At 41.1% G+C, this 12422-nt stretch overlaps 1 protein-coding gene across 1 annotated transcript; it reads right to left on the bottom strand.

The window, feature by feature from the left end:
• Positions 1-6: 6 nt before the first annotated feature.
• On the bottom strand, positions 7-11674 carry nme9 (NME/NM23 family member 9). Its single transcript, XM_034109751.2, has 17 exons — positions 11362-11674; positions 11211-11268; positions 9697-9800; positions 9532-9603; positions 9155-9271; positions 8275-8359; positions 7054-7136; positions 6869-6961; positions 6225-6379; positions 5749-5945; positions 5151-5295; positions 4962-5069; positions 4299-4450; positions 4058-4202; positions 2979-3241; positions 1086-1169; positions 7-96 (listed from the first exon to the last, which is right to left on the bottom strand). The coding sequence occupies exons 1-17, from the start codon at positions 11392-11394 to the stop codon at positions 26-28; spliced, it is 1965 nt and encodes a 654-aa protein (XP_033965642.1). The 5' UTR covers positions 11395-11674; the 3' UTR covers positions 7-25.
• Positions 11675-12422: the final 748 nt, after the last annotated feature.

Genomic DNA, 12422 nt, shown 5'->3' with positions numbered 1-12422 from the left:
ACAATAAAAGCGAAACTAGGATGATTCAGTTTCCCTGCTCCGGATCGTCACTCCCTTCTCTCTGTGGGCTGCAGGGATCTGAATCATGTTGGTCACCTGTAAATCACAGAGGAAAATTAGCTCAAGTTATCTAAACGCGACCACTAAGACAATAATTAATATTAATGTTCCCATTCCTCAGCCATAGGACACAAACCTAATGGCATCATGAGAAGATAGACACAGTCCAATTTAAATGATCCTCCACAATGCAGCCGTCATGATTTACTTCTCTCTAGACGCAGTTCTACAACTCCGTGCCAGCTGATGTTCGGGACATTATGAAGATCAATGGCCTCATTTATCTGTATCTGAAGAGAGGCCTCTCTTGCTACTGGAAGCACTCTGAATTTTCATTATTAAGAGACTTATCTATTTGCTGGCTACTCAGACTCTTGACAATGTTATAATGACTGCACCCTTTGTCACAAGATCCTGGTGAATATCAGGGTTCCTACGGTCATTAAAAACCTGGAAAAGTAATGGAAATTCAAAATGCTAATTCCAGGCCCTGGAAAAGTCATGGAAATGTAACTAAAGTTGCATCAAATATAATTTATATTTTAGCTAATCGCCGAAATATTAATACTACAACGATAATAAATACTGTATCGTATAGTAATGAAACGTAAAATGGCATTTAACTGACGAGGTATTTTGGTGGTGAGAGATTTTAGTTGCTTAAGTGTGTAGAAGCTATAGCCTACTATTTGATTTGTTTTAGATAGGCACAACATGTTTCATATGCAGGCCTTATTTTCCTGTTCCATGTTCAAATAAACCATTTTCAGTGGTACCGCTGAGAAAGAGTAATTGTTTTGGTCATGGAAAATTAGGTGAAGGTCATGGAAAGGTCATTGGTGAAAAATGTATTAACCCTGGAATATGCATCCAACACACAGAAGTCTGGCAAATGTCTCACCTCCAAATTCAATTTTAGCAATGTTTTCCAGAATTTCCCCATCTAGTGTAGCATCTTTAATGTTGACATAGCTGAGATACAGACTTTGAAGGATCAAGCTCTTAACATTGGAACAACTTCATACCTTCATGATGGTTATCAGACATTTCTTCAGTGGAAGATCTGGACATTCCTGTGTTTTCATCTGAAGAATTGTCCTGCTCTTTCTCTGCAAAAAAATAATCTATTTCAAGTCTCAGGTTTCAACCATTTTCTTTTCAATGATACACTGAACAAAAATATGCAACACTTTTGTTTTTGCTCCCATTTTTCATGAGATGAACTCAAAGATCTAAAACATTTTCTATATACACAAAATAACCATTTCTCTCAAATATTGTTCACAAATCTGAAAAGATCTGTGATAGTGAGCACTTCTCCTTTGCCGAGATAATCCATCCCACCTCACAGGTGTGGCATATCAAGATGCTGATTAGACAGCATGATCATTGCACAGGTGTGCCTTAGGCTTGCCACAATAAAAGGCCACTCTGAAATGTGCAGTTTTGCTTTATTGGGGGGGTCCGAAAACCAGTCAGTATCTGGTGTGACCACCATTTGCCTCACGCAGTGCAACACATCTCCTTCGCATAGAGTTGATCAGGTTGTTGATTGTGGCCTGTGGAATGTTGGTCCACTCCTCTTCAATGGCTGTGCGAGGTTGCTGGATATTGGCAGGAACTGGAACACGCTGTCGTATACGCCGATCCAGAGCATCCCAAACATGCTCAATGGGTGACATGTCCGCTGAGTATGCTGGCCATGCAAGAACTGGGATGTTTTCAGCCTCCAGGAATTGTGTACAGATCCTTGCAACATGGGGCCGTGCATTATCATGCTGCAACATGAGGTGATGGTCGTGGATGAATGGCACAACAATGGGCCTCAGGATCTCGTCACGGTATCTCTGTGCATTCACAATGCCATCAATAAAATGCTGTGTTCGTCGTCCATAACATACGCCTGCCCATACCATAACCCCACCACCACCATGGGCCACTCGATTCACAACATTGACATCAGAAAACCGCTCACCTACACGACGCCACACACGCCGTCTGCCATCTGCCCTGAACAGTGAAAACCGGGATTCATCCGTGAAGAGAACACCTCTCCAACGTGCCAGACGCCATCGAATGTGAGCATTTGCCCACTCAAGTCGGTTACGACGACGAACCGGAGTCAGGTCGAGACCCCCGATGAGGACGACGAGCATGCAGGTGAGCTTCCCTGAGACGGTTTCTGACAGTTTGTGCAGAAAGTCTTTGGTTATGCAAACCGATTGTTGCAGCAGCTGTTCGAGTGGCTGGTCTCAGACGATCTTGGAGGTGAACGTCCTGGGCTTGTGTGGTTACACGTGGTCTGCGGTTGTGAGGCCGGTTGGATGTACTGCCAAATTCTCTGAAACGCCTTTGGAGACAGTTTATAGTAGAGAAATGAACATTCAATTCACAGGCAACAGCTTTGGTGGACATTCCTGCTGTCAGCATGCCAATTGCACGCTCCCTCAAAACTTGCGACATCTGTGGCATTGTACTGTGTGATAAAACTGAACATTTTAGAGTGGCCTTTTATTGTGGCCAGCCTAAGGCACATCTGTGCAATGATCATGCTGTCTAATCAGCATCTTGATATGCCACACCTGTGAGGTGGGATGGATTATCTCGGCAAAGGAGAAGTGCTCACTATCACAGATTTTTTCAGATTTGTGAACAATAATTGAGAGAAATGGTTATTTTGTGTATATAGAAAATGTTTTAGATCTTTCAGTTCATCTCATGAACAATGGGAGAAAAAACAAAAGTGTTGCATTTATATTTTTGTTCAGTGTATATGGAAATATAGCTGGGTGAAATATCGTTTCTAGCAAAAAGGGTGTATAAAAGGCAACAGGAAACAAACTGTGAAGTGCTGTTGTTTATTTGTAGGCAGATGGTGTGCCAGATGGAAGAGACTGCCACACACATCATATGATTACCTGAAGTGATCGTGTTAGTCCCTCCATCAGCGGTGAGCTCTGCGTCAGAGCAGATGTCACCGAAGATAAAACGGATCTTCTCCTCTGCATGCTGCTCATTGGAGGAGCCGTGCACCGAGTTGTGGAGAATGTCGGAGGCAAAGCGCGCCCTCAGAGAGTCTGGGGATATTTCCTTCGCTTGTTCTGGGTCTGTGGGGCCCATTATGACCCTCCATTCCTCCACTGCATTTTCCTTGGTGAGTACAAGCATCAAACAGGGCCCCCTGAAACAACCAATGAAAGGAAAACAGACCAAATGTTGTGTCAATGCTGTTCTTTGACCTGTTTCCCGTGAAGCCTGGTTATGCATTCAGAGGACTGTGCTGCTGTAAAGTCGTGATGTATCGTTTTACATGCTGGGCTAGTTTATATGAGAGTGAATGCTGACACATGCTTTTTGACTGAAGAACCTTAACTATTCAATGTCAATGCAACACTTTCAAACTAAGAGGTGAAAGAGCTTTGCACCTTTTTATTATTTATGTTTGGGCTATCAACTTAGTGTGCTCTTTGTTATATGAAAAAAACAACAAACATAACAAACCACAATTTCTACGCCGAAATTAATTGGTAGAATAATGAAATTACTCTACAACATGGCTCTTTTTTATTGTTACAAAAAGCTGCGTTCCCCAGTGTGAATACATTTGGAGAATTGCAGGTACATATATTCCTAGACATGTAGGCCACCCCTACGCAAGATTATGAAACAAATGATTTTTGAAAAGAGCGAGTATTGAGGGATAGAGACAGTAAAGGTGTTTTTCTGAACTGCCCAGCTGCGCATATCTCTGCACTTTGTATCTGAGCAGTTTTGTAACAGCCAAGTGAACAGAGCTATCGGGGCGGAAGAAAACTCAAATATTTCAATGTGCAATGGAACAAAGAAAGAAATTGAGACGGACTTCATAGCAACTGGCCTGAGGCTGCCTCGATTTGAAGCAGCCAACATGACTGTTAAAACTTCCAGAAGCAACAGAATGAGGTTTGCTGTGGTCACTCTGCTCTTTTCTTTTGACTGTGTTCGGGTACAAACGTACCGACACATGAACTCCACCAGTTGTTTAAAGAAAGGCTTCTCTCTCTGCTCTTTGTAAAACTCCTCAGCCATGTCCCTCGACAGCACCGCCTCCTTCAGCTGCGTTACAGAGAAACCTCTGCCCCTGATCTCCTGCAAAATGTTATCTGTTAAGAGTCAATAGAAAAAGTAATATTCATTATTCATGCACATTTTAACAACACAAGTACATTTTTATATTGTTCTTGATGGCCCAAAGGTACCTCGGTGTTCCTCCATTGCATCAGGTTTGATGACTGCTAGAGTTTTCTGTTTAGGGAAGAAGAAGTGAATCTCTTGTTCGGCCGCTTCCAGGTTCTCGCTGCCATGCAGCTGGTTGATGGGCTCGTTCTCCACAGCAAACTGAGCCCTTAGACTGAGGGAGGAGGGATACAGAAGTCAGCTCTGCAGGGAGCTACCATCAATATCTAATAGCTCTTATTTGAGGGTTTCATGGAATTCTTTTTGGACTACGTGGTGTGCTTTCTTGTACTTTTCTTCAGCCTGCCTTGTCTGCTTCTACTTCAACTAGTGGTTTCCCCAATTTTTAAGATTGCCTTCCAAGAAATGGCAGAAACTGGAGTGAACAGAAAGAGATTACAACAAATGTTCTCTCTAAAATGTGTCTTTGCCTTTGGCTGTACTACTGTCAGAAGAGAAACTGTTATTGTTGAATTCCTCCTGCGTGATTGTAGAATGGCAAGCCTTTTCTGTCTATTATTACACTAGTGATTTAAATAACCTGAAAAAACCTGACAAGGTTAAAAAGAGGTCAAAAGAAATACAGGGTTCTTCCTAAATAGCTGTCAGATCAATTTAAAAATGAGAACTCTATTAGTAATGTTTCCACAGCGACTTCATGACTCATTGAGCCTCACATCACTCACCATTCAGGATTTTCATCTTTGGCTTCATTAACGTCAGAGGGACCAAGAATGTTCTTCCAGAGATAGACAGCTCCCGTTCTGCCTAGAGCCAAAGCTAGCACCGGCCCACTGTAAATACACACTTGTTTAATGTACATCTGCAGCAACATACTACTCTTTAGAATGTTTTTTAGAGCATATGTGTGTTACCTGGTCATGCTTCGGAGCAGTGCAGGAAAATAGTCCTCCTCAACGTGTTGGAAGTAAAACTGTCTGACCTGCTCCTCTGTCAACAGCACATCTCTTTGGAGAGCCACGGTGAAGCCTGACTTATGGATATGAGCCAAGATCTCCTCTGCAGAATTGTACAAATAAAAGACACAATCATTTGCTGGAACTTCTACCTCCCGACCACGGCTAAGCGGGAGAAGATGGATGGATGGATCATTTGCCGGTTTAGGTAGAGAGACATTTGGCTACTGCAGTCATACATCCTACAATCATGAATGTTTTTGTTGAAACAGTTTGAGCAGATTACTTTTGTTAGCAGTTTGTTATTGTATTGTATTGAACTGCATTAGTTTTAGCTAGGTGTATCCTATAAACTGGCATATTCTATTTTAAAATAATGTAAATAGCCAATAGTGATCATTCAATGAAAGAATCTGGAGCTGCAGATGTTTCATTCAACACCTTTGATGTGGAACTCAATAAGCAGTCCCACCATTTCACTATGAACCATCTTTATGCGTGTGTATCTGCGTTCGCATACGTGTGAACTTGTGTTTGCATTTGGCCCCGACCCCACCTCTTTTTTCTCTGGCAACGTCAGGCCGGATAAGAGCCAGTGTCCTCTCCACACGCTCTTCCTCCCCATTCTGCTCCGTTGCTGAGGCCGTCCTAAAGTTGGGGAAGAAGAAGGCGAGCTCCCTGCTGGCCTGGTCGATGTCCTCACTGCCGTGCACGCCGTTGAACAGTGTCTGTGTGCCGTATTGTGCCCGCAAGCTGCAGGAAGCCAGGGGGGGGGAAAGGAGAGGAGAGCAGATGGTTGCTCGGCTGGTGCTCAACCAGAGAGAAGCATAATGTTTGGGTGTGTCTGGCGGAGCATATGAGAATGTGCTGTTCATGTGCTTTACCCGCCTAAAGCCTGGGATCGTTTCACACAATCAACCGTGTGAATACACAAATGCTCTTCTTTACAAATACTGAAGGTTGATCTTATCATTCCAGATCTTACAGTTTTAAATCTTTTTGTGAATGAAGTATAATTTCCAGCAAACTAACCTTTCTGGTTGTTCCCTCCTGGCTTCCTCTATGTCTGCTGGACCAATGTACTCCCGCCATGCTGGGACAACGTTAGCTGAGCACTCAACCTGAGAGAGAACCAGAACGTGGGACGGACCACTGGACATAAACTGCACCAACTCCTCAAAGCAAGCCTACAAACCACATAAACACAGAGACAAGAGAATACACACATGTTAGGCAAAGAAAGTGTTTTTAAATCAGGCCTTACATTTACAAGGTGAAAAAGAATGAAGAAAGGCGGATCAAAAATATATTATAATATTTGTTCATTGTTTTTTAACTAGCACCTTTCCTCATGTTTTGTATTTCTCAATCTCGAATCATTTAGTCTCTTCACAAACAGCACGATAAGCAAAAAAAGCAACACAAAAAAAAGCTGCTTACACAGCAGACCTATTTTAAGCCCTGTGTAGAAATGCAGATGGAAGTGTGATGTATTGCAAACTAATTGCAATGATGTTTGCACTGTTCGTGACTGCCCTACCATTAGGATGTTTATTCAGAATCTAATTGCCCAGACTAATCACACAGACGAGTGTGCCAAACACAAAGAATGTGTTTATGTCAACTGTTTTCTGTCATGTTTGGGTGAGATGTGCTGTTTAGCTTTAGCTCCATACCTCTTCTGCTTTATGCTGGTAAAAATCTCGAGCCTCAGCCTCAGTCAGCGTGCGTTCCTCTTGGGCCAGGATCTCGAACCCAGCGTCTTGAATCTAGCCAGGGGATTAACGTTGGGTTAATGAACTAATGTCAGCAGGAAAGGTTGAGGCAATATTGTCTTTCAGAAGGTGAGCAGTCTGCGTACCTTCATAATGAGCTCATTTGCTTTGCCGTGAGCAACAGCATCTGGTTTTATGATGGCAACTGTGTAGGATTTACTGGCAGGAACTACGGGAGAAAACAGCTTGAGTGATGATGGTTGATAATGCAAAGATGAATCATTATGACGCTGGTTAACAACCGTGATTATCAGGGCAACAGGTTTTTAACACTATTCAGGCTCAGCTCTCTGAGCTTAAGCTTCTTTTAAATGTGGATAAAACCAAGGTAATGCTCTTTTCTAAAGCTAAAGCTAAAAGTACACCGGAGACTGCTTTGGATATTGTAACTACGCAAGGAATACAACTTGAAGTGGTTACCTGTTACAAATACCTGGGTATCTGGCTTGATGATTGTCTCACTTTTAAATTTCATGTAAATAACCTGCTTAAAAAGCTGAGGGTTAGGCTAGGTTTCTTTTACAGAAATAAGTCCTGTTTCTCGCTTGAGGCCAGGAAAAGGCTAGTCACTGTGACCTTTGTACCTGTGCTGGACTATGGTGATTTGTTATATATGAATGCACCTGCCCATTGCCTGAGCAAGTTAGATGCTGCGTATCACAGTGCTCTGCGATTTTTGACAAATTGTAAAGCACTTACGCATCACTGTACCCTGTATACCAAGGCGGTTATGCCATCACTTACTGCACGGAGGCTCAGTCACTGGTGGTACTTTTTCATTTACAAAGCCATGTTGGATAAACTACCATCTTATATCTGCTCCCTGATCTCTCTGCGAATTGAAAGTACTTATTGCCTGAGATCGCATGCTGTGGTTTTATTAAATGTGCCAAGTGCTAGGACTGTCTTAGGGAAGAAAGCTTTTAGATGTGCAGCTCCACTAACATGGAACAGTCTGCAAAAAGAATGGAAAATTACCAAGCTAGTACCACTACATGTTTTTAAAGCTCGGTTGGATGCTACAAAATCAGATGCTGCTGGTACCTGTACATGTGGTTAAATATGTAAATTGTAATCCCTGTACATTGTCCTGTATGATGTCTTTTTGTTGTTCTGTTGTTTATGTTTTTATGTCTTCTTGTGGAACCTACTGCTGCAGGTCTCCCTTGAAAAAGAGATCATTGATCTCAATGGGATTTTACCTGGATAAATAAAGGTTTTGAATTGAATTGAACAACATTTTCAGTATAAGGATAATGACAAAAAGTATATAGACCACAACTAGTATTATACCGTCTCCACAGTACCTATTATGCTGTCTTCTTCTTCTGACTGCTCAGGCGTCTTCTCCTCGTCTTTTTTCTCATCCTCCACCAGACCTTCATCTGTAACCTGAGGGACACAAAAATACCAAATAAAAACACTATTCCCTGAACATGGGTGTGTACAAACACTGCAATGCCATTGATTATTTTAATGTTGATTATTCTGCCAACAATCTTGATCTAAAGAATGCCAGAAAACAGTGACAAATATGCATCCTGGGAATGTTGTGACCAACAGAAGCTTATCAAGGGTCAACTTGTTCCTGTGACTTCTTGAGAGGTTCCCATAGCAGGAGAGAAGTCGGAAATGTCAATAGGTCAAACCACTCATTAAGTGACCTGTAGACCGTGGTATGGGTGTGTTGGCTGGCTTTGAAGCCTAATTATTTTTATTTGGAAAAAAGCAGTAAATGAACACACAAATGTACTGATTATTTCAGTTAGCTAATGATTCAGCTGCATTTATAGAAAATATTTTGTTCTCTTTGTCTGATTTAATGTCGGCAGTTATGTTGCAGTTTTTTCTGTTGCTTCTGTTTGTAGCATGGTGTTCATTTTTTATATATATCTGTTCTAAAAGTTTAAATAAAAGGCAAAAAACAACGCAATTAATAAAATGTCTTAACAGTTGCTGATTAACTTTCTCTGTTGAGTAAGGTCATTTTAACAGAAATACATTTGACATGTCATAGAAGGAAAAGCACAGGAGTAAATAAAAAAATACTGAATTTGTCTAGCTCGTTAAGTTTAAAGACCTCCAAATTGTCATGGCTGACTGGGATACTTCCCTAGAATTAAAGTCAACATGCTTTTCCTAAATTGGCATGTCTGCATTTAAGTATGTTTATGTATTTCTGCTCACCCCTTTGCGTTCAACACCTGTCTCCAGGACCAATTTCTCCTTGGCCAGTTCCTCCACAATTATCCTCTGAAGCAGAGGAGCGTTGGCCCCTCGCAGCACCGCCACCAGCTCCCCACCCTGTTCATTCAACACAATCCAATTCAACTAAACAAGTGGTAACATATTGAAATGCTTTAAATACTTTAGGTCCATGTAAGCAGGCTCAGGAATAAAACAAACTCTATGAAAATATAATACACAGGATATAATGTAAAAAGAAATAGACAGGAAATAAACTTGAATAACTTGAGAAAGAAAATGTTATACAAAGGAAGCACAGCATGGAAACAAGCATTTACTATACAAGCAGGCAAATACAGTATATACCACACACACACCCCATAGAAGAGGAAGGTGGGCTCGCATTTCCCTCGATACTTCTCCAAAGTGTCAATGCTGTCTGCCTCGGCCTGCACCACACGAACACAAAAAAACATGTTTAAGGCGGCTCCTCTTGTTTTGAAATTTAAATTGTTCACATTATACATTTAATTAGAACTTACCGTGGCAAAATGCAATAGGTCATCAGCCAGTTCGTTCTTTATTTTCCGTAAGAGACTAACCACAGCTCGACAGGGGCCGCACCACTGTTGGTACACATCTACAACTGGAACAGACACAGTGTGTGAGCATTGACAGTCTATATAAAGTGTGTGATTGAAGGTGAGTGGACTGGTGCAAGCATTCAAACTGCAGTTTTCCCAGTGAACACAGTGTGGCAGCAACATACAATAAATTCAACTCATGACAGTCACCATTCACATTTTTTTTTCACTTGTTACCAGTGTATGCTGAATTGATTTTTTAAAAATGGACAAGTTGTCACCTGTCCCTGATACACAGTCTTCTAAAACATTATACAGATAGATACGAAGATGGACTTAAACTGACATACTACAGACTGGTTTACTTATAACTTATGCGAAGGTTACGTATTTTATGATCGTTTCACTGTAGTTACAAACCTCTTGTCAAAATGGGCCTTCCTGCACATGGGAACCTGTGTCCAGAGAAAAGGGGGTAAAGTTCTGGTAGAGTGGATGATCTGGGTCATCTATGTGATTGTGTGGCTTTGCGTGTAAGGGATGGATGACACAATTGGTTGGGGGTAGGAATACTAATGAGTGTGCTGATTACAGTACCTTGAAAAAGTACTCACTCCCTAGGTGTTTTTGTAATTTTGTTGATTTAGAACTGGGAATTATAATGGATTTTTACTTGTATTGTAAGAAATTGACCAACACGAAGCAGTCTTGTTTTCAAATATTAAAAAAATTGAAGAGCATTGGGAACACTTCCCCCTTTACAAAAGAAGCCACATTATTAGTGCAACAGGATCTGACACCTGATCCAACAAAGCACCATTAAATCCATTATTATAAAACGAGAGAATATGCCACCACAACTGTATTACTCATTTTAAGATAGGACCAATACCAAGGGACCATGCAAGGAGCGCTTTAATCAGAGAAGCAACAAAGAGACAAAAGATAACCCTGAAGGAGCTGAAACTCTTAAAGTGGAAATTGGAGTATCTGTCCATAGGACTACTTTTTAGCTGTAAACTTCACAGAGCTTGGCTTTATGGATGAGTGGCCAATGCTAAGAAAAAACACAGTTGGAGTTCCCCCAAAAGTGCATGTGGGAGATTTATGGTGGTATGGTTTTTGAAGCCCTGCATGGACTGACACCAGGTTACATCTGTGAACCCAGTTCATCCATTATTGGCCTTAATCAGTGGAATAGTTTGCAACTAACAATTATGTCCTTAGATCCTTAGCCTCTATCCAATCCTTATAAAGACATGCCTGATCACATCCTGTTATCATGGTTTCTTATGGTTTTATCAATACATGCTAAGCTTTTATTAATTTACTTAGGCTATATTGTATAGTTCATGTCAGTATCACGCCTGCTTTGCTTATCCAATCTTTTTGTAAATGACTTTTGTCAAAGTGTGTTGATTAAATGTGCTTTACTAGTTGACCTACAATCATGTTAGATCTGAAGTTCTTACCTGTTAAACCTTTGGTTGCAAGCATCTCTTCCCACTGCTCTTGGTTTGTGACAGACGCCTGGAAAAATACAAAAAAACAAATAACATCAGGGCTTCGTGGAGTTAGTTGACTTTTGTCAACATTACAGACGCCATGTTGTGTTTTTCCAACCTGCAAACTCGCTTCTTTCTTCTTGCCTGCCATTTGATTAGTTAATATTATAGTTTTCAATCTACATGAAATGCTAGAAACCTTATGCTGATTACTAAATCCAACTGCTCAGCTGCTGCACGCACTTGTTTGGCCCCGTGGTTGCTAAGCAACGAAGCCTTCCGGGGAGTTCTGTATTTCGATGGAAGTGCACTTCATTAAAATCGTTATCTTGTGTTGTTGTCGCTATTATTTAACTCAAACGCCGGTCGTGGTTTCGTATCGCCAAACAGCAAGAACTACAATTCTTCTTCTTCTTCTTCCACTCTCTTCAAATGCGTTGCTGTTCCCAGGGCGTTTCCGTTTCCGTCCCCTCCCCAGAACATAACATGCATAATAAAAAATCTGAATAAGCAGCAGTGCCATGCTCTTTGCAAAGACTACTTTGTAAACTGAAAATTATTATATTATTATATTTTTAAATAAGTAACATATTCAACAGGATATAGTATCATTTGAATGTGCTGAAGGCCATGGGGAGACCACAGTCAGTTACCACACTATATCAAGTGTATTTTTGATCACATATCTCAATGAAGGGGCTATGGTCCCCTGATCTTTATTATTTCATGATGATTGATTGTGCTTTTTTATAGATAGTTTTGATAGACCAATGTTTTAATGTTTTATTTTGCAATCCGCTTTGATGCCATGTGGCATGTCTTTGGCTAATGCTATGCTAACAATAAAGTCCTGTTAATCCTACATTGCATTTAGCTGAATTGTTTACCAAAGCAATTTACATACACTTCTTTACCGTAGACATGCCTATGGGGGCAACTTGGTGTTAAGTATCTGCCACAAGGATGTTGACTGGAGGGGCTGGGGATCAAACCAATGACCCTCCAATTGGTAAACACCCAGTTATCCCAATTAGCCACAGCCTCATCAAGATGTCTCAAGTTACAGGAAACAACTACTTTTGCTGTGTTACCTTCATCCCTGTTTAACTCAGTTCTTCATTCTTGCATTTATGAGTAAATTCTTAGGACTTCGAAACAGTATGATGGAAAGACAGGGCT

This window comes from Pseudochaenichthys georgianus, chromosome 21 (assembly GCF_902827115.2).
Source record: "Pseudochaenichthys georgianus chromosome 21, fPseGeo1.2, whole genome shotgun sequence".
Taxonomy (NCBI): domain Eukaryota; kingdom Metazoa; phylum Chordata; class Actinopteri; order Perciformes; family Channichthyidae; genus Pseudochaenichthys; species Pseudochaenichthys georgianus.
The sequence above is the reverse complement of the archived record's forward strand: the minus strand, read 5'-3'. Positions and strand labels throughout refer to the sequence as shown.

Coding starts and splice junctions, on each gene's coding strand:
- nme9 (XM_034109751.2), bottom strand. CDS start 11,394: ATGGCAGGCAAGAAGAAAGAAGCGAGTTTGCAG. Junction 6,380..6,868: donor ACCAGCATAAAGCAGAAGAG/GTATGGAGCTAA, acceptor TGTGGTTTGTAG/GCTTGCTTTGAGGAGTTGGT. Junction 97..1,085: donor GTCTGATAACCATCATGAAG/GTATGAAGTTGT, acceptor TGTGATTTACAG/GTGACCAACATGATTCAGAT.